A 22,945-nucleotide genomic window follows, 5' to 3' on the forward strand; every position below is an offset into this window, starting at 1 on the left:
AGGCTCAACAATCACCTTTACTCTGTGATAAAACATTTCTATCGGAATGGAAGCAGTCTCTTCCAGACTGGCAATGCTTCAATGTATGGAAGATGAAGGGTCACAGAATAATTTCATCAGTATGAAACTAACATGAGCTACATACTGTAGCCTTCACAATCAAAAGATGTCAACCCAATTAAACACCTATGGGAGATTTTGAACAAATGTTTCAGACAGCATTCTCCACCACCATCATCATATCATTAAACAAGGGAATTACTTTTGGAAAAAATGTACTTTATCTTTCCAGAGTTCCAGAGATTTGGAGATTTAATGCCAGTATCATTGAAGCTGTTCTAGCGACACATTGTGGCCCAACATCTTCCAAAAGTGACCAAAGCTCTGCTGGTGTTCCTCATCCACTGGTGCTCAAGGAAGGGAATAGAAGGAAGTGATTCCTTAAAAAATTACAGCCTAAAATATTGTCAAAAATGCCGATCCAGGCACTCAAGGCAAGTTTGCCTTTGTTTTTGTGGATGTAGGCCATTTTTTGGCTGTAGTTCGTCTACCCTCCTTAACCTCCCTAAGACACTTTATGATGGTTCTTACTTCAATTTATCCCCTGGTGTATATACAGTATGGAGTACTCAACCTAAATCATGATGGGAATCTTGGCCAGCTCCGGTAAAGCAGCTTCTACATTTATAGTCAAGTCAATTTTATTAAAGGTTCATATAATTTTGAATAGCCTGCAAAAATAGAAATGAAAAGGAAAGAAAAACTCCTTCCAAAAAGCCTTATGAAAGCAACAGAAACATTTCATTTTTGTAGAAATACTGTTCTACACTCAGGCAGTTTAAAAGAAAGCTCCACTCTGACAAGTAATTTCTTAAAACCAGTCATCATTAAGCCACCCCACTGTAACTATCCTCCATTCTGTCTTTCCATCCATGGCTCACATAGCTTGAACTGTGAGCTGGACTTTTCGATTAAGCCGACGAGACACCAGAGTAGTGAAGAGGTCTTTTAAAAAGGTCTCAGTCTGGCAGCTGGTGCTGGGTTCAGATGAAGTGGCACATACTGTAAGGAAAAGCTACTTGATGGGATCATGAATCTGTCGTCTTGCAATCTGACATCGTCTTTCTTTTTCCTTTCTTTTGCCATCCGTCTGCATCTCTCTCTCTGTCTCTCTAATTGGAACAATCACAGTACAGTGCCTCTTGCCTCTGCTGCCTGTTGGACCACAGGAGGCTGGTACTTCGATGTGTGTGTGTGGATTATAAAAGACAAGAGACCCACAGTACAGCTGATTTCCTCTCAGTGCAGCAGAGAGGAACAGAGGGATCGGGGAAATTGATTGCTGGACAGTAAGGAATGTACTATATATCACTGAAAACCACTCATTATGCTGTGCAATCTAACCAAGTATGCTATGTACACGTTTAATTTAGTATTAAGCAATATAGAATCTTCCTTTCCTGTATTTTGCACCACTTTCTCCACCTGTTTTAAAGACACCCTTCTGTGAAAATCGAGGTGTTTTGTTGTTTTTAACAGTTACCATTACTGTATGGTATAATTCAAATGATGGACAGATCATGGGGGAAATTTTAAAGCAGGAAGGGTCTATTTTCATGGAAAAACTTCTAAATATTTAACTTTGACTTCCATAGATTCATTTTTAAGAGTTTAATTAACAATCTGATAGAGCAGGAGTGCCAAACATGCGGCCCGCAGGCCAAAAGCGGCCCTCCACAGGGTTCAATCCGGCCCGTGGGATGACTTTGCAAAGTGTAAAAATGACAGAGAAGATATTAACAGCAAATTGCAAACTGATCATAAAGTCAAATACTGTATTGTTCATTGTTCTTTTGTCATTTTGTGTCTCGTTGTCTGACTTTTGTAATCTGTCTCATGTTTTTACCATTTTGTGTCTAATTTTTGTCCTATTCTGTCTTGTTTTTGTTGCTTTTTGTCTTTTTTTTGTCTGACTTTTGTCAGTTTGTTTTTCGTGTCTCGCTTGTGTTTTTTGTCTTTTCTTCAGAAATTTCTGGTTGTTCACAATGTTTTGTAAAAAGATAATTCCTTAAAAATGAGCATTTTCAGAAAATACTTTTTTGCACTAAAACTAAGGAAACATTTGGAGTTGTGGCTACTTACAGGTCATTATGCTCTGAGTTTACCGGTCCGTCACCACTTGAGATCAAATCGGACTGAATGTGGCCCCTGAACTAAAATGACACTTCTGTGATAGAGGATTTAACATATGAACATGCTGATGCTCACTTCTGTTTGGCCTTTTCAGTCCCTCAAGCACTAAAAAATGGAACTTTAATTGAAGAGTAAGACAGAGAATAATAAATATAAAGAGATGTACGAGGCCTTTTTGCTTTGCTATCACAGAGACCATATTGTGTGATGATGAGCTCACCTTGGGGGTTCCTGGAGTGGCTGCTGAATCCTTGGGTGAGGTGTTCTTACTGCAATGGAGAAAGAGAACAAAACAGAATTTAGTGGGGTTTACGTGACACGATGCAGCGCAGAGCGGAATCTGCTTACACCTCTTGTGCTTGTTCAGCAATTTCCTGGGAAACACAAGTACTCTGTGAATTTTACCAACGGCTCACTTGGGACCAATTCACCAGATTCTTGTTCATGCATTCGTTCGCTTTCATCCACTGCTCCTCTATTCTCATTGACCCTTTATCCATCCGTCTCCTGCTACTCTGTTTGAGGGTAATTGAAGTATTGCAGCAAACCCTGACTACAAAGCAACGAGTGCTAAGAAAATAGGGCTGTGTGTCTATATAAATATTTATTGATGTATTCATTTGACTGCTTTTTCTCATCACACTCATTCACGTACACGGACACACTGGAGCAGAGGCAGGAAATAACAGATTTTGCAGTGATTTGATTTGTCAGCGCAGTCGGCCTGCGGTCACTTTGGCTCTGAATGATGTTAAATACAATCAGCTGGCTTGTACACATTATAGGGAAGAAGAGGGGAGAAGAGGGGCTTGTTGCATGTAGATGGAAATGTGCGCATGACATTTTAGATGGAGGATGAATGATGGCAAGTCAAAATGTATTAAATAGACAGCCTTACTGCTGAACAACACGTTTTTTTTTCTGACCCTCCATTTTCAATTGATTCTTTGCTTGTTTCTTTTTTTGGTACTCCCTCTTCCTTCTTTTTTTTTCCTTTTCTCTTTGTCCACCTCCCCATCATTGTTTCCCATCTTCTGCCTATGCCATCCTCTCTCTCTCTCTCTCTCTCTCTGACTTTCACTGAAACACAGAGATAAATTTCTCCAAGCTTCACGAAGCGTTGCGACAGCCTTGACGCTGACAAAGCGAGACAGGGTTGTCATGTTTGCTTTGAGACCCTGTTAGCACTCTCAGACCCTCTTGGACACACACACACACACACACACACACACACACACACACACACACACACACACACACACACACACACACACACACACACACACACACACACACACACACACACACACACACACACACACACACACACACACGACACTAACAGACAGACAGTGTCAGACCATGGAGGGAAGGTTGCCTAAAACTGAATTGAGCGCAACCTCTAATCTGACAGCATGCCTTGGTAGACAAGGGATTTCCTTTTTCAATGGATGGACGGGTGGATAATAAGAATAAGAAGCCTTATTTATATGTCACTTATCTGAAAGAAGAGTTTACAAAGTGGTGCACAAAGAGCCATAAGAGCAAGACCAGGAAAACATAAGAGCAGTGAAATATAGTGAATAGCTTCAGAGATAGGAAAGAATGGATGAGGGGATGGATGTGTCAGAGGACCATGACAGTGCGTCAGCTCATCTGTCCAAGTGCTGTATATGTCCTCTTATATATTATGTGAGGCAGGATGTAGTTCGTGTATTTTTTAATCTTAAAAATAAATATTCTTTGCACAACATCCATCAGTTTGAACATATTTAATGGGGCGCTCTGCTAAGTTTACACATAAAAGCTGGTGTTCTTGTCATGGGGAATACAAAAGTAATTCATCCAATTTACAGTGGAATTGCTAAAAATAAGCTAAATACATGATGGAAAATACAGGACAGCGCACTTTAAGTACTGGCACTCACAGGCGCTGTAGCTTAGTTGGTCAAAGCGTCTGTCTCGTAAACAGGAGATCCTGGGTTCAAATCCCAGCAGTGCCTTCAATAATTCTCTTTGAGAGGAATAAAGTCTTAGTGCTAAAAGTCAAGATTCCCGGGCCTCTATTCAGAATTTAAATGTCCTTCTACAACATGTTTCTACTCAGCCTTCCAACAGGACTGAAATGCTGGAAAAGTCCTTTAAAGCTCAGCTGGAGGTTGTGTAGCTTCTTGTTTCTGAGAGAAACAGAAAATGAAGTGAAAATGTAACATAGTGTACGGCACAAACTTTTTAAAATAAATTACCAAATGACTAAATATTATGTTAGTGAGTTGTTTATATTGGTTGTCATTTCCAAAAGTCCTTATTGTCGCAGTGATTTGACTGATTCTGCATGTATCTCAGGGGACGATATAGGCTTTGGTGTGTGTAATAAATGTCTTTGTGCGTGTTAAACCTGTCTGTGAATCACAATACTGTGTTAGCGTGGATGTGCATATGCATCTGTATATTGTCTTGCAGCTGTGCGTGTCTCATGTGTGAACGGTAGGCCTCACCTATACCAACAAAGAGAATAAACATGGGTGACACAGTCAAGCTGCCGTGTAATGCAGGGGAATCTGCCAACACCCCCCCCACCCCCCCCACCCCGCCACACATCAACCCCTCTCTTACCCCCTTTTCTATCTCTGTCTCTGTCATCTCTCTCCTCTTCTCCCTCTATCTCTCTTTTATTCATTACCTGGAACCTCTGCAGAGGCATCAACAATAACAGCCACCTCTACCTGCTTGTTGACAGTGTCAAACAGCGACAAGAGAAGGAGGGAGCGACAGAGAGGGGAAGAGAGGGAGCGAGAGAGGACGGCAGTCGCATGCCTGCCACGACGGGAGAAAATTGCCACAGTGACAGAGGGGGTGATAGAGAGATGAAAGGAGAGAGGAAAAAGGAGGGGAAAGAAAAAGGAGATGAAATGTGAGGTGAGAGAGAGAGAGAGAGAGAGGGAGAGATGTGGCGAGGGAGGACGAGCGGGTAACATAAAGAGGGAGGATTGAAGGAGGGAAAGATGAAAGAGGACAGAAAACGAGAGAAGGGAAGAGAGGGAGTGATGGGAGAGTTGGTGCGCCGCTGACGTCTCTTCTCTCGCGGCTTCACGCGTCTGTTTGCCCGGTTCCATGAATTTTTGATGCTGTGAGGTTATGGGGCTGGAAATTCCAGCTGGCTGCCATGTCAAAGCAAGGAGAGGAGTGTGGAAATGAGCAGCACAGCAAAGCGAAACAAACACGCCCGACAAGCAGGAGGAAAAAGGAAGGAAGCAGGAATGAAAGATGCAATTTAAAATGTGTGGCGGTAATGAGGCATGTGTGTGAAGAGGGGGAGACAGTCGAGGGCATGTTGGTGCCTCAAACAAGTAGTTCTTGCAGCGCTTTGTCCCACAACGTCACGCAGGGAAGTTGTTTATACAGTACCTTGTCTGAAGTAGATTTTTCTATAGCTGTGAGATCACAAACAAGAAGAAGTCAGACAGTATAGGTACAACGGATCAGGTGGGAGGTCAAATGTAGGCAATCTTTTAACTGAAAATCATCCATTTATAGTTGGTTCATGACCACAGCTGATTGTGGCCTTTCTGGACTGTTGCTCATGCTGTTTAACCAGCTTTTGCTTGTCTATGTGAATGCAAAAATGCGGCAGTATACCACGACATCTTGAGATGAAGACATCCATTATGATATAATTACAGAAAGAAACGTGTAATCATGAGTGCGTTTTTTATGATTTCCATCTGTGTGGTGACTTCCAGACATAACAAAAAACTTAAAATGTAAACAGCAAAAGTGAAATATTGACAATTTCAACACACATAGAGGTCTTTACACAGCTACTCTTAGTCTGTGTGATGAAGTAGCCTTCAGGTATAAAAGTCAGTTTTTTTTCTCATTAAGGATATTAATGGGCTGTTTATGCCATAACATGGAAAACAGTATTTGTTTCGCAGCTGATACCCTGGTCGTACCACAGTACTGTACAGTGACTGTATGAAATATGGGTAGAATTTCAACTTTGGAAACACAGAACTCCAGGATTTGCATTAGTGCATTAATTGTCACAATAGTGCGGACTCATCATAGGTTTCACTTGACGTGTTAAATTAATGTTAATGTGATGTCAGGTGATTATTTAAGTCTGATCTAGAAATCTTTATGATTTCCCTCCAGTGTTATAATCTGCAGCTCAGGTAAGAGCCAATTAGTGACCAGTTACATCAGTCGGAAGCAATCTTTGTCTAATCAGGGGTTCTGTCCAGAAAGTGAGACGTTTTTTTGGCCGCTTGCTGCTGCAGTAGCTGCTTTTTTTCTGCAAGATACTTTCTGTTGTGCAGTGTAGAGAACATGTAACACTACAGACCCCATGAACGGAGAAAGAAAAGTGTGTCTTGGACTTGACAATCAGCATGTCAGTTGCATCATCCAGGTGCAGTGGTTTAAAATGTTGACTCTACAAATTAAGTCAAAGATCTAGATAGAACATCTGACTAAACAAAGTGTGGCTCCTTCTTCTCGAAGTGAGCACTAATTGGCTTCTACAGATTCAATAACACAACAAGGCATTCCTTCACGAATAATTGTATGTTCAAAGAATAATCAGGGCTAAGTGATGGAAAAGAAGCTCCAAAACAGACAGATCACATCACCTCCTATGTTTAATCTGGGGCAGTCTTCTATGTCAGTATTGAACCGGTCTGATCAGTAATTTGGAAGCAGATCAATTCACTAAAACTGCCCATCCACCCCCAGCCAAATTAAATCTGCATCCGTCTTGCACAGCTGGAGACAGACTGGGTTTGACTGACATCTCACCACCTCCACTCCCTACCAGAGAGGGGGCAGAGGAAGATAAAGATGGATAAGTGTGGTCTTGGTGGGAGTTGGGTGGACTGGGTGGAGGGAAGAATAGAGGAATGGTGCTAAACTCAAGATACTGATTGCTTTTTGCCTTTTCGTGTCACCTGGTAGAGAAGTGGGAGTTTGCTCGAGTGGAGGCAAATTGATTATGGAGGAGGAGGAGAAGAGGAGCAGGGGTATGAAAAGGAGGGGGCGATGGGGTATGTAGATTACTTTGCCCCCCTGAGCCACCTGACGTGTACAGGGCAAGATAGATTTCCATTTGCCGAACTCCGTGTGTGTGTGTGTGCGATTTCCATGTCGGTACATGAGAAGCTGTGGGCCATGAACAAGTGATAGAGCTCAGAGTCACCAGAGAGGACAAGCTGGCAGCTGTAATCAAACACACACACGCATTTATATGCAGCGAGAAGAAGAACGAGATAGGAAACAAATGGAAACGCACATAAGAGCAGATATTTATGGAAAAAAAACAGGCAGATACAGGACACGCGCTCAAACATGCACACCTTCGTTTCCATACCCGCAGCTCTTTGATTCAGCGAGCGCTGGTCGTCATTAAAGGCAGATTTACTACAAATTGGACCAAATTCCCACTGTCACTTTCAATGATGGCAGCTACCTTGCAGAGAGCCAGAGAGAAGGAGCGACAGCGGGTGTGTGTGCGATTCGGAATGAGGTCAGTTTTGTGATATGCAACGCTTTCTGCCTTCAGTCCATCACAAACATCCACAGACGCTTCGTGTGTTTGTTTGCAGGTAAAACAAGACTTCTCAAAAAAATATCTTGAAATGTTACGCCTCTCATCTCTCTCCTCTGTTGTCCTCTTTGCTTCTCATGGTGAGCGTGTGGGTTAATGGCGAGTAGGTAAATCAGTCAGCCGTGACGCGAGTCACCGTCCCATCTCACCCAGGGATGATGCCATTTCCTTAAATAACCGTGCGCGTGAGACGGAGAGAAGGTGCATGTGGAGATCTGAGTTTCCCCAGGCTATAGTATCACAGACTGCCAGTGGGAAGGACAGACCACTAACCTTTATTAATTATTGAAGCACACACACACCTCGCCATATCACGTGATGATGGACGGCTCCTTTCTGTTTGGTTTAGTTCTATTTTAAGATCTAAAAAGCCCTATTTCACAGATTTAGTGGCTTTTTAGGATAAAACTGAACAAATTTTATCCACTGAAGGCAGACTTTGTGACCTTTGTTTTGCTTTGTTGTTTAGATTTTCTTCTCCGTAAAGCTGCTATATAATCTGACATTCATTTTGATCCCTTTCCTAACTTCTCTTCCAATTTACCCCCTTTATCATCATGCTACCTTCACTTTCCTATTTTTTTAAAGCCATCTCAGTTTCGTTCTACTACTCATATACAGCAAACATTTTCCATGATTGCCCTACATACTTCCCCTTCTTCCTACAAAGTTAGATCACTGTTTCCGCCCCAAAGACAAGGCAAAGTCAGCTCATGAAGAAATGACTGAATTTGATTAGAAGAAAGCATGAGAAGACTAGAGATTTTGGGAAGAAACATGGGTAGAAGTGGAAAAAAGGAGAAGGATGCTTAGATTGAGGAAAGTAAAATGAGAAAGAAAGTAAAAGATTGGGGTGAAGATAGAGGATTGGAGACAAGAGAGGAGGATTAAAAGTTGAAAACAAGTGTCAGATGAAGAGTGTGGAAAAAAAAATCGAAAATGAGTGGTACAGTATACGGTCACAGACAGACAGGAGGAGGGGAGCATCCAGGGTAAACGGGGGTAAATGAAGTGTGATTTCCACGTGGGGTGACGCTATGTGTTGCCCCGTTCCTCCAGGTTAATGGGGGCTATCATAAAGCCGGGCCGCTTAGGTGGACACCGGGTCACACACAAACACACACGCCACGCCGACCACACACGCAAGTACACAAACACTCGGGCACATACACACAGCCAGACGTGCGGTCAAGGTGAAATATGGATCCTAATGGTTGTGTCCCATCGTTAAAAGGGCTTGGAGTTGATTTATCCGTCGTAAAACAGCTCGTGCGACTGCCATGAGGAGAAGAAGGGGGCTGCAGTGATCCTGAGGTCACAGGTTTGAATCCTAATCCCTGTAGGAAACACTTAGCTTTACGTTGACGGCATGCCTCTGCCTTTTATGCTGATTTATGGCACCGAAATCTCTGCTCAAAAAAAATATATGGGTCAGTGAACCTGACATAAAAGCTGAGCTGATGTACAGCCCACACCTTATTGCCTAAAAATTACAGTTTTACGAGCCACAAAGATTTGTCTTTTTTTTGTGCATCAAAAAACACATTCCGTTCTTACTATTAAGATAAATGTTATTTCTTTGAAGAAATAAAGAGGCATGCTAATTTAAGGTATCTGACCTTTTAATATGAAGGGTTGAGTGATAACATCGTATTTTAAAACATCGCTTTTGCTGCTCTACTCAGATTATAGGATTGATATTGGTTTCATCAACAGAAATAACTTTACCTTGTCTATTAGAAGGGGTTTGGATTTTTTTCCCTTCTTCAGTGGATGAAATTAACCAGAGTTTGTATTTAGATGGACAGATATTGTTATGTTGGTGGGGAAATTAGACTGCATAGAAAAAGATGCGAGTAGCCTCTGGGTTTCAAAATTGAACTCAATGTGGAAACCTTAAACCTGCATTCTTACTAACAGGCAGCAGGGGGCGACTCCTCTGGTTGTCAAAAGAGGTCTGATTGTACAGAAGTCTGTGAGAAAATGACTTACCTTCACACCTGGTTTGTTACCTCTGTAAACATTTTCCAAATAAGCTTCTGTTCTGAGTTGCTACTTTAATGTCTCTTTCAAACAGTGTAACGTTAATTGAGTAAATTAAGGTCTCATTTAAAGACAAATAGATGATAAGGCAGGTTATATGACAAGTATCCACAGTTTAAGTCCTGTTAGATTGAGAAATTCAACATTTTGACTTATTCTACTCTACTTTGTAAACGCAAATACTCACCTTGGGAGTCAGTGGACTCAGAAGGACCTGGATGTAGACAGGATGGCAGGCCTCTACATGAGCTACCTTTGCAGCTGACGGAAATTATATAACTTCAGCAGCAGAAGTTGGTCTTATCTGTACTGTTTTTGCATGAACTTCACAGCAGTATTAAGCAGATAAAGGAACTTTTATTAAGCTGTTGCGTTTCCAAGGTTTTATCAAACTTCATTACATATATTGGAGAATCCAGAAACCATTGGTAAACTTTTAAAAACATTTGTATAACTTCAATGAAGCCTGAGTTTAAAGTAGTTTAAAATGGGTAAAGTACTGCGGAGTACAGATAGACTGAGTCACGCTACATTAACTGGTCAGCAGGGTTTGGTTGCTCAAATGCTCCATCTGACCCTTAAAGCTCGCAGTGTTGCACGCAGCTGACTTTTTCCCACAGCTGTACTGTAGGGCCTGCAGGCTTAGTCACTGCCTGGGAAAGCAGCTCATAACTCAGGCTATGTGTGTGTTACTGGGTTACATGGAATGATTGGATCATTTGCTAACTATTTTTTAGATTCCCATCAAATCTTGGAAGTTCAAGAACAAAAGCAGCATCAAGCAGAGGTCACCATGAACACGGAGAGTTTTAACGCGATCAATGCAAAGTTGAAGTATTCCGATTTAAAACTATGTGCTGCTTGGTTATGTTTTGAAATGTAAACTTACTTAGTTTTGAGCTGCAGTGATGATTTTGACTCACAACATAAAAGATTTTGCATGAATGCCCAAAGGGTTCATTGTGATTTTGGAAACAGAGGTTGCAATAAAAGTGCAAAGGGGTCATTGTTTTCAGCAGCTTACAGACACACCCTGTTGTCCAGTCACACATAACCCATCCACACTGTTTATTACATGTTCTAGAAAATAAATTAGATTTAAATATTACATAAAACATTGAAAAGAACTGGCAACTTTTTTTTTATAGAATTAGAAAATTAACATTGCAAATTATTTAAAGTTTTAAAGACAGACTTTAAAAATATATTTCTACTGACTAAACTTTGTATATATTTTTTAATCTATCTGCTGCTTCATGGGACAAAAACAACACGACAAAGGCCAACTTCCACTGTTAAGGTCATATTATCTCCTCTGAGGTGCTACCATGATCTGCTATCTTGTCTGCAGCCGAGTACTCCTGAGTGGATTCCGTTTCGATTCACACTTTCTCTAACTGTACACATTAAAGTCTTACCTGAGACATATGTTGGCTAGCCTCTCTATCTCCGTCTCCATGTGTTCCTGTAGCTCTCCGGGCCTGAGCAGCACCTGGCAGATGGGACAGACTGGAGCCTGGCTGTCATACAGGGACATCTTCTTTTTACCTGGAGACAAGAACAAAGAGGAAAAACATTAATACTGCAGAGGCAAATAAAAACCAGGCACAAAGAAACATTAATTGTATTTACAGCAGGTATGGCAACAAAGTGAGTTCACCTCTGTGATAATGTTTTACTTTTTGTGGTGCTGTGTCAGAGGCAACTTAAAGTCAAAAATCAAGAAAATCGGGTTATAAATTCAGCAACCTCAGCACTGCCTGCATTAGCTCATACTGTACAGTGCTGCACAGCCTCTGTTGTGTAATGTTGTTCTCAGGTCAAAGCCGGGGGTGGGGGTGGTGGGGGAGTTAAAGAAGTGTCTGCCATGGATGAGATAATGCTGTATAGAGTCTGCCAACACTACCTCACTTCATTGTCCTTGATCAGCAGGGCACAGGGTGGGGCCCACCTGTTTGTGTGTTAGTGTGTGTGTCATTGGGAGTCAGGAGGTGTAAGTGGGCCGTGAGCGTATTTAAAGAGTGTGCATTTTGCATGGTCTGCGAGCCTTTGTGTTTGTGCAACATACATCCCACCTCTCAACGTTTACCTCCGAGTCTGTCTGAGTTGGCTAAAAATAACGCCTATTGAAATCAGTGCTTAATGTTGGAGGACACTTCCTGATTTCCTGTATTTGGCCAATCAAATGGGCTTTTTATAGCCCCCGAACAATAGGCCCCGCCTCGGCCAGGACATCCCGTTTAGACTGCTTGTCACCACGGCAACAAGAGGGCCAGGTAGAGGGGACTCCCTCTCCGTCTCGTCGCTGGCGTTTCTGTCTTTTAAGGCACAAATGCATACACATGCAGGCCTCGGGGGACGTGTATCCTTGCTCACATATTGGTCTGTCAGAACAGTTTCCTGCTAGAGGACTCATCAGGACACACACTTACACTCACACGCACACACACACACACGTACACGCATCATCCCCCTCTCCCCTCCTTGCTCAGAGCGTGTGTGTGCATACCAGCCTCCCATTCTCCTGCGCTGCTGCTTAACAGAGCCCAAAGCACTGGACACGTTAAGTGACTTTGAAAAATAGGTAATCGATGACCCCCGCTTTTTCTCACTCTTTCTTTCCCTGCCTCTCTTTCATACCTCTCTTTCCCTTCTCACACCTTTTCAATCATGCATCATCCATTTATAATTTTGCGGCTCCCCAACATTCATTCATTCGAGTCATTTCTTTCTTTCCTTCCCATCACCTCTCTACGTATCCACGCTGTTCATCTCCTCCCTTTCCTCCTCCAGCATGCTCCCTTCACATATTTCCCTTTCTCTCCTTGTTTCTCCATCTCCCTTTCTCCCCCCTCCTCACCCTCTCCTCCTCTTTATTGCTTTGACAAGATAATTTGAGTCATGCTGAAGCCATCGCCATCCGCCACAGCAAACAAAGAAAGATCCAATCCCCGTCTGCAGCCGATGGGGCTCTTTCCATTTCGCAGACAAACACACTCCTGGAGGTCGTGGACACACACAAACACACACACACACATAGACAAATGCCTATGCCTGATTATTTTTAGGCTTTTGTTATGCCAGAAAGTGTAAATGCTTATTTTTGCATGATGTAAGTTTACATTTTGCATATCAATATAGGGTGATTTTCTTTTGAATTGTGAAATTGTTGTGCAAGAATGAGGGCCTTTGTATCGGCAGATTGATGATAAAGAAATGTAGATTCACAGACGTGACAACAGAAAAGCAACATAGAATAACAAGAAAGACTAAAGTGGAGGAGTTTTTGTGTTGGGAGAAGTGATCTGAATTCACTTCTTCTTCTTTTTTTTACAATAAGACCAAAACTATTGCATTAAAAGCAAACATGTATTGTAGACATGCAAATCACACTCGCTCTGATGTGATGGAACAGGTGGAAAAGAATGCAACTTTTTCCATTCTCTGGAGATGGTCACCAAAACTTAAAAGCAGCTGAAGAATGTGCAAAATACAGAAAGTGGTAAAAAATATAAATAAAACCTGCAACACAAGAAGAAAACAGAAGAGAAAATACAGTTATTTTAGTTTTAAAATGTGTATATTTTTAGCCCAAACTGGTTAAAAAACATGTCATCTCAGATTTCCTGATGTGTTTCATTGATGTAAAACTGATCATAGCAAATGTTGGCTAATTAAATATTTGTCAGATAAAGCAAAGTGGTATAAATGTAATGTTTCACAAAGCTTATGACTCCATAAATGTGTCAAAACTTTTACCGTTTTCCAACCCCTTTCACTTTCCACAGGCTTTTCCAACTTGTTCTCTGTCGCTGTCCCTCACCCTTTCTCGTCATTCTCACTCCTTGTGTTTTTTCCCTTTTCCTTCCTCTATTCCCCCCCCCCCCCCCCCTTCTCTTTACCAAATGCTCCCCGAGGGATGTGAGTGATGGGGAGAGGCAAACGGACAGATAAATCCAGGGGAGGAGGAGGAGGAGAAGGGGAAGAAGGGCGTGGTGGTGTTGATGTGATGCGATGTTGCACCCCAGGCTTGTCAGCCCCTTAAAGATGATTAATGTTGGGGCAACACACACAAACACACACCAACAGACACACACTCACACATGTCGTGGTTTAGACCTCACGGCGCAAACACACACTCGCCCTGCGGCACAACGAGGGAGCGTTTAATCTCGGAGAAGCTCCGAAGAAGCCACCGGAGTCAGGGAAAGGTGGGGGGAAGAAAGAGGATGGAGGTGAGAAGACGGCTGGACAATAACAAGGAAATAGGCCTGACAGGACTTTTTAGAGATTCCTCAGTAGAAATGCCGACTGGCGGAGCGAATGAGGGATGTCTGGAGGAGAGGAGAGGGAGAAGGTGTGCATCCCTCTGACAGCCATGATGGACTATAGGCCTGATCCCCTCTAATGTGCCAAGATGGATCATCTCATCTCTCTTTCTCTGACTTGCTTTCTCTCTATCCCCTCATTTCCCTTTTGTTTCTCTTTCCAGATCTCTCTTTTCCTCTCCCTCTTTATCCCTCCTCTCACCACCTTCCCTTCTTTTCATCTCTGCCACTTGATCCACTTAATGGTGTTCACTGGTTTTCCTCATGTCACAAAACAATAAGTCACCCAGCTGGCAGGAAGCATATCCTCTGACTTTCCTCATCTTCACCCTGATTTATTTACTTGCTGCTGTTCTACTGACAGAACACAATAGAGTAACTAATTCCTAGTTTGTCTGCGTGACTTTGTCAGAGCGAATCACAAAAATATCCATAAAGCAACAACAAAAACAGAAAAACTTTTCAATCATTTATTCCGTATTTAACCCATGTATAACATATAATATGACCTCCATTAGGCTTTTAGATCCTTATGCTTTTAAAATAACGAGGAGTCACACACACAAACACAACTAGACAGGCAATTACAGACAGCAGATGGTGAGGAGGAGAAAGCTTCATCATGTGGAAGAGTGGATAGCAAAGAGGAGGATTCCACCTTTTATTCTCATCCCTTCTCTCCTTGCATTTGTGTCGTTTCACTTTCACCCTTTTCTTCATCCATCCTAATATTCTCCCCGCTTTCCCACGTCTAACTTCTTTGCTGTGCACCAATAAATATGAATCCCCACGAAAGGGTATTTCACAAAATCTATTTTGAAAATTCGCCAAACGTCAGTCATCATGAAACAAGTTTAACCCCTTTTAAAACTTCAAGCGGCATCCTTCATCTTCTTTCATTTTTAAAAACTTTCTCTCCTCTCTCTCTCTCTCTTCCTGTCTTCTCCTCAGTGTCTCTCTCTCTCTTCTCTCTCTCTCTCCGGTACTTTGGTCCAGATGAAGTGGGAATCAATAGATGCTAGATAGCGCCGGCTCCCAGTCACAGACTACAATGAGCTGAGGTAAAAGGCCACCTCCAGAGAGGACAGGGATTGTCAGCTCAATACTGGCTCTCAATGGGACCAGAGATAAAACACCATTTGGGGTGTCCTCACGGCTCAATGGGCTAAGAGGCAAAGCATGTACTCTCAACACTGTGGGTCCAAATCCCAGTTAATGACCTGTATTGCGTGTCATCTCTTCGCTTTTATCTCGCTGTCTCTCAGGAAACAGGAGATCGGTGGACATTTAACTTTACCACAGATGTGAAACTATGATTTTTTTTCATTCGCTGGTTATAGGTTGATTCAGCACTGTGCTATAGAGATCAGAAATGTATCATTAGAAGATGTGTGGCTTATTGTTTTGAATGTGTCTCCCCACTCGAACCCCATAAACTGACAAAATTACACCATTTAGAAGCCAGATTCTGTTGAAAAATGGAACCAAATTGGTTTTAAAAATGCATATTTAAAAACAAATCTTAGCCTTCTATTAAAAATAACCACAAATCAACTATTTGTGTTAATTAAATTCTGTTAAAAACAAAAAATTCTGCATTCATTGTCATAATAGTGAAGCCATGAGCGATTCAGCTGTGACCAACAGTCCCATGACAAAAATTCATGGACTTTTCAGTTGAACTGGGTTGAATTGAAGGCTGCATACACAGAGCATGCAAACAAATTTAAAATGCAAGTAGTAAAATATCAGTATTATATAGCGTCAAACATTTGCCCAGTGTTGTACATGATGAATCCAGGTGTTTCCATTTCTGTAAGAACGATCAAAGAAATTCAACTCTAATTTTTTCTCTTTCTATGATTTCTGCTGTTATAACTTTGCCATAGTGCACATAAGACATTGTTGAGTTCTCTCTACTTCCAAAAAGGTGCAGCACTCTATATTGTACTCAAAAATGAGCCTACTGTATGGAAAAACATGACAAGAGCACAAAAAAAAAAAAAAAGCCCAGAAACTGCTTTGGATTCAGAGAGTTACACTGATAAACAAAGACAGAAATGTTTGACTTTCCATGAACTTGATCATTTTCTATCTTTTATATCTTCTGTAAGGAATTGAATTGACTTGTAAATGATACACACAATCAGCTAATGAGCACTGAGCATGTAAACTGGATTTAAACACAACAATAAGAGTCAGAAAAGAGGAAGGCCGGATTTATGGGTTGGCACATACGCGGTAGGTTTGTGGGCAGAGGCACACACACACACACACACACACACACACACACACACACACACACACACACACACACACACACACACACACACACCCACTGCAAGAGGCGCACTTGCAAAACACACAAGCGCATTTCCCAAATGGAATGACAAAGTGTCTACATGTAGAGGCTGTTTTTCTGTCCTTGAACAGCTGTCTTCTCCTTACGTGTGCACACACACACGCATACACACACTTCCATTCTCCCTCCTTGTTGTTCCCCTAAATGAGTTTTCTGACATGCATCAAGTGTTTATGCCTGCTACCCCTCTTTTCCCGTCCTCCTCCTCCTCCTCCTCTTCCTCCCTCCTTTCTGTCCCCTCCCCTCCCCGCTCGCCCGGCCGGTTAGCTATAACACCCGCCAACATCGGTAAACAAGGAAATCTCTCAGCCGCGGCCCGGCATGTAACCGCATTACCGCGCCCGATAACCTCTTCAAATAATGTGCGATAAGGGGAATTTGATTTGATTCACGAAAGGGAAAGAGGGCCACTTCTGCTCCCCCTCCTTCTTCCCTCCCTCCAATCTCTTCCTTTTCCTTTATTTCTCTCTTTCTCATTCTTTCCCTTCGCCCCACCATCTTCTCCTCTTCTTCTTCTTTTCACTTAGCCTGAGGGTCCAGACCTCCTCCTCCTCCTCCGGTCGCGTTCTCCCCCTTTCTCCAGAATGACACCGCCTCGCATCCGCAATCAAATAAATCCCGCCGAGGTGTCAGCCTTCATTTCGACTCTCTCCTGTCTTCTCCCCCGACCAGCGCAAGGTGAGGTGAGAGGGGCCCCGTAAAGCCATCATCTCCATAATGGCAAATATGAGCCCTAAAGCCCAAAACTAGGGGCCGCATTAACACAAATGGGACTCGCAGGGAGTGTGTGTGCGCATTCCCAGTGAAGTGATATGGTTTTTTGCTTAAGTGAGCTGTGATTTAAGCAGGCTAGACACTAGGCTGATCACTGCCTTCTTTGTGTGTGTGTGTGTGTGCAAAACAGATGAGGCTGTGTGGCTCATTCAGAGGACATTTGATGAAATGGAACGGGGGTCAACTTCAGTTTGCCACCGGGGCTGCTTTGCGTTACTTCGTGCACGTGTGTGTTTCCTGTGTCTGTCTAACCGTGTGTGAGTGTGTGTGTGTGTGTGTGTGCGCAGTCTCACTCCCTGACAGTGATGCATGGCGCTTTTAAATAGCACTCCTCCACGCCCTGCTCAAAACTCATCACCAGGCTCTTTCACTATCCCCTCCCTCGCTCCCTGGGGTTGTCACTTTTAGAAAAGCAAATGAAATGTCGGCGCAGTGAGAAGACGAGGGATGAAGAGATGTTCGGATTGAGGAATAGAAGGGGCAAAGGTGTGTATGTGAGTGTGTGGTTGTGCAGCAGCATGAATATGTTTGCTGTCTGTTTAAGTCAAGAGACTCAAAATATTTCTTTGCGCGAACGAGAAGGAGCATAAATAAAGTGCAAAATGGATGGAACATGCATTTATTTTACATGGGGATTACTCATGTAATATTAGAAATGCTTAAAATGGGAAACAATGTGGGTTCAGCAGCATTTTCAAAGCTCCATTGCTCTTAAATACAAACACAACATTTGAAAAGCCGTAAGTGAAATCTGGAGGATTTGGAAAAGGGAAAGCTCAAGAGATCAACACGTCATAAATCATCAGCCGCCTAGTTTTGAACATCCGCTGATAAATGGTCATCTGATGCTCCCCGAGTGTGTGTGTGTGTGTGTGTGTGTGTGTGTGTGTGTGTGTGTGTGTGTGTACAAGTGTGTGTCAGCATGTATAATGCGGCTTTTACTCCTGGGACCCTGCTGCACGCCTGTGTGTCTGTCTCAAAAACAGCAGCGCAATGCTAGTGAGGTTATCTCTAACTACTGACAGCTGTTTATTCAATCAATCACCTTGTCAGTGTGTGTGTGTGTGTGTGTGTCAGAGAGACAGCGGTGAGGGAGAAAGAAGTAAATTAATGGAGCATTAACCAAGCGCTGACCCACAGAGCAGAGGCACGACCAGCAGCAGGAGGCCAAATCTCAATTTGCACACAACATGCCTCCATTCTTAGGTTAAAAAAGTCCTGAATATTTGTAGAAAATCTGAATTCATTCTTTTATTTTACTTCACTTCTCTTGATATAATCCTCACTTTAAAGTACATCATAATTATGAATGAATAATTCAATCATCATGATTAATCGTAAATATTTAATCATTTCGTAAACCTGTACATTGTGCATTTTAAATATTAAAGGAGACAAATTGAAATGTTAATTACTTCCAGAATAACAATCTAATATCTAATATCATCGATTTGATGAGTCAGGAACCTGGAATATGACTGCTATGCGTAAAACGCAGCGTGTTGTCGCTGCACTGTAACACACACTTGCCCCACTTCGGTTTATGTTTGTAATTAAGACGCTTAGAAAAAAAAAGGCACTTCAGCTTCCACTGGCCTCTGCCCTGTCACTGCTGACTGACTCGATTCCATTTCTCCTTCCTCAGCTGTGCGGAGGAGGAGGGATACCTAGCGGAGAGAGGTGTGGGCGTGAGGGCCTGTCGGCGCTCATTTCCATCCCAAAGGGGGCCTAATCACGACAGGAACATGCCGTGTCAGTGGGCAAACCGGGACATCAGCAAGTCTGAAATAGACACCCTGAGTCAGCCCTAATCACAAACACAACACCGACACAGCTTGTTTGTGTGTGTGCATTAAGCAGTGGTTAGCATCTTCATGACACATCGGAAAACACATTGAATGTTTACACTGACGAAAGATATGATAAAATAAGATAGAGTAAGATAATTTGAAGTGAGATGAATCGAGTCCAGTTATTTTAAAATTAGATGGCATGAAATAAAATGAGTTAAGTTGAGTTTAGCTAAAGAAAGCTAAGATGTGATAAGTTACGATGTAAGATAAGATAAGTAGCTATATATACAAGGTATGTCTGATAACATCGCCCCACTGATATTATATCGGCCTACTGATATTATTGGCTAGCCTAGTCGCGCTAGACAACCCACGGCAACGAATTCTCTGCCAGGGTCGGTCTAGTTACCCTCGGTAAGCCTCGAAGTTGGATGCTCCTAAAACTGGCTGACGAATCACCATGAAGTGTAGAGTCAGAAGGCGGGCGTAACTAAGTGACGGCAGAGATGCGACTATTCTGACAGAAACAACCATAGAAACAAGGATAAAAAAGACAAGAAGATGGCTGCACATAATAAACAGTTATCTTTCGACTCGGCTTCGGCCACAGCCCTTAAAGATTTCTGTTGACATGTCTGTAATATACTTGAGCTTCACCCATTGACTGTATAAATAAGGCTTCACCGAACTCCCGCATCCTCTGATTTCCGGCGCTCTCGGAACTACGTCAGCCTATTCGTTGCACTGATTGTTTGTATACCTACCCAATTGCTGCAGAGGGATTTGAAAGACAACCTTTTAGCCCGCCTCCCTCCCTGTCGAGAGTTCCTAGACCCTTGCGTCTTCAGACCTGGGTCTAGCATGGCTAGGCTAATTATTGGCCCCATATTGGCATAAAAATGTGATATCGGTCGATATAATTATTTTTTTTGCCTATCATGAAAAGCAATAAAATAATGCCTGGATTTTGACGACAGTTTTCAAAATTGTACAGTATAGTTGCCACATTGTCATAGACTTGGAGAGGGAGGGAGGGAATAGAGGGAGAGTGTGAACTCATGTTCATGTGAACTCAGAAAAAAGAGGAATTTTCCACGATTTAAGTTGAAGTAGTTTTCTTTTTTTGCCCAGACAATGTCTACATTTGGAAGGCCTTGTTGCATTTGAGAATGCATGCAATGGGGCGTCACAATAAAAGTAGGAATGATGTGTTAATTCCATGACAGGAAATATGTGATGTCAAATAAAATTAACTAAACAGCCCACATATATCGGAATCGGTTGATATCGGAATCAGAAATTGACAATATCGACATATCAGTTATTGGCAAAAAAAGCCAATATCAGACATCCCTGTTATATACCCATATATAGAACAAATTGTGATGTTATATGCATTTTCTCTTTTCCTGATAGTATTCACATATGAAAACCTTTAGTTAAAACCTCCAGTTCTTTGTCATTCTATTTGCTCTGCATCATGACTGTGTGGGTAACAGCCGTGGTAATCCACACATTAAACTGATAGTATTCAGCTACACACATCTAAGTGACGATTTCCTCCGGATTACTTCTCTATTATTTATTTTTCTTCATCTCTCTTTAACTCTCCTTTTTTTCCCCATCCCTTTTCCTCCTCTGCCTTTGATTCGGCTCTCTCGCTGCCTCTCATTATCTCTCTCCCTGCTGCTTTCATATGGTCTAGCGGCTGAATTAATTACCAAAGCCAATTAACGCTAGATTGGCTGATGTTTTAACTAATTAGCTTTAATGAGGGTGCCGTGGCTGCCTGCACTGTGTTAATTGAATCCTAACAGCGGAGGAGGCAGCCTTTGGAGGCAGGCTGAGAGGGATGGATGGATGGATAGATGGATGGAGGGATGGAGACATGTGCAAACTCACACACAAGCTGTTATTGATAATATTCAGAGCGCATCGCAGGAACACCCACCCTGTTGTTGCTGCCGCTTTATCATTAACATTATTGGCCTTTTCGCACAAGACACCCACACACGAAGGGAAGAAAAGGGAAATAAGGCATTCTATTAAAAAGCGACACGATTATGTCACTGCGTGCATTGCCTTCATTTGCTGGGTAAAAGTGTGTCTCTGCTAACTAGGTTTGGTTAATACAACTCATATCCGAGCACCACGTATCTCCTGGTTATTAGTAGGTGTACATGTTATTGCAAAACGTGCCCGGCAAGGAGCAGCCGCAGATTAAAATCTTAGATCAATGTCATGGCGTCCTCTTAGTGCCGGATTACCTGCTGCATACCTGAACTCTGTTCTCACCTGCTTTGTGATGGTAGGATCAGAAGAGATGAAATGTGAAATGTGTGCATTGATCTGGAAGGTCCTTAATTTCACATTCTGTCATCAGACAGAGGTGTGATTATATACAGCATTAAAGGTAACATCCTCAGTTGCTTAACTGAAGAAAACTTGCTTTTTTTTTTTGCAATACATGTCCCATTTTGGTCTATCAGACAAAATGCAGTCACTAGAAATTCAGTCATGACTTATTTCACACTTGCTGTGTTGTATGATAACAAGGGAAAAACTTGATTTTCACCAGAGGGAAAAAAATTGCAAACTAGAACTAGAAACAAACACTTTTACTCGTTATGCAGTGTGCTGGGTCTGCTAAAACCGTCTGCACTATTTGTTCTCATTTTCACACCTTCCGTCCTTTAGAGGGCAGCTCATTATGCAGCCAGGATATTACAACTTTATTAAAACCCTTTCTTGGTGTTTGTCTAGAAAAACACCGGATCAAAAACTTTTCAAAGCACAGCAGCTCCATCTGATACTTAAATGTACAATTTCATAACATCCAACCAATTGAAATCGATTGGAAATGACTGTGCATTTGAAAAAGTGAAACGTTAAATCAACGCAGACCACTGAGAGACGATGTATAAAGTTCTTACATTTTCCCCGTCCTCCCGCTCCGTCTTCTCCCATCTTTGCTGATCTAAAAACATGAACACCGGCAGATTGTCTGAGGTGGCTATAAAAATCTGCATGGCCGTGTAAAAGGCTTAATGATTTTAAAGTTACAAGAGAAAAGAGCCTGCAGTTTGTCTCATCCATCAAGTCTAGCACCGGCGCCTTCGCCAAATGGCCCTGCCACCTAACCTGGCGCTTAGCAATGCGGGGCCAAATATACCCTTCCTCTCTCGCCGTCTCTCTCAAACATTTTGTCTTTGTCCCACTTAGACTACATTATTTCTTTCCCTACTCTTTGGATCTCTTTCACCTTCTCCGTGTCACCTTCTATTTTTCATTGCTTTTTTTTCTCTCTTTAGTTGCATTATCAGTATCAGTGTGCTGTGCAGTCCTTTGCTTTCTGGAAGAGCGGAGGTGTGAGGTGAATTGATGCGTCTGGGAGATGTTTTTCTGACTTTAAATCTGCAATTGGGACATTTTCAGTTTGGTATACAGCAAATGACACTTAATGTTGAAGTATGAATGATCGTAATTTGTTGTTGATGTTATTGGATGAAGGAAAAGCAGGGGGGAGATAGTAAAAATCTAATTCATAAAAACCACACCATAACTGCTAAAATGACTTGAAATTGGTTGATTCAATTACTCACACATAACTAAATCCGCCAACAGAGTGCCTTATGTTAATCTGAAACTACTTTTCTGCAGATTTTACTACTTTTTTCAAGAGATCAGGAGCTCTTTACTGCATCTTCAAGGTCAAAAGAGGGAGAGTATCATCAAAAGCTCCTTGTAGACCCATGTGTGCCTTCGTAACCGCCTCCCACTGCAGCAACACCTCACCTGCGATAAGGTTCCAATTACACATATAAACCTTTTAACCCACCGTTGCAAT

General features: G+C 42.2%; 1 protein-coding gene and 1 non-coding gene across 12 annotated transcripts in view; one reads left to right on the plus strand and one right to left on the minus strand.

The window, feature by feature from the left end:
- rnf220a (ring finger protein 220a) overlaps positions 1-22,945 on the minus strand; it is a 188,008-nt gene that overhangs the window by 43,068 nt on the left and 121,995 nt on the right. For all 11 annotated transcript variants that reach the window (XM_051953607.1, XM_051953608.1, XM_051953604.1 and 8 more), the window contains 2 exons: positions 11,260-11,389; positions 2,414-2,462 (listed from right to left, as the gene is read on the minus strand). In XM_051953607.1, the coding sequence (XP_051809567.1) occupies positions 2,414-2,462; positions 11,260-11,389 (179 nt within the window). The remainder of the gene's footprint in view (positions 1-2,413; positions 2,463-11,259; positions 11,390-22,945) is intronic.
- On the plus strand, positions 4,123-4,196 carry trnat-cgu (transfer RNA threonine (anticodon CGU)). The gene has a single exon. It is a non-coding gene; the product is annotated as a tRNA-Thr (tRNA).

The sequence above is a fragment of the Acanthochromis polyacanthus genome, chromosome 9 (assembly GCF_021347895.1).
Source record: "Acanthochromis polyacanthus isolate Apoly-LR-REF ecotype Palm Island chromosome 9, KAUST_Apoly_ChrSc, whole genome shotgun sequence".
NCBI lineage: Eukaryota > Metazoa > Chordata > Actinopteri > Pomacentridae > Acanthochromis > Acanthochromis polyacanthus.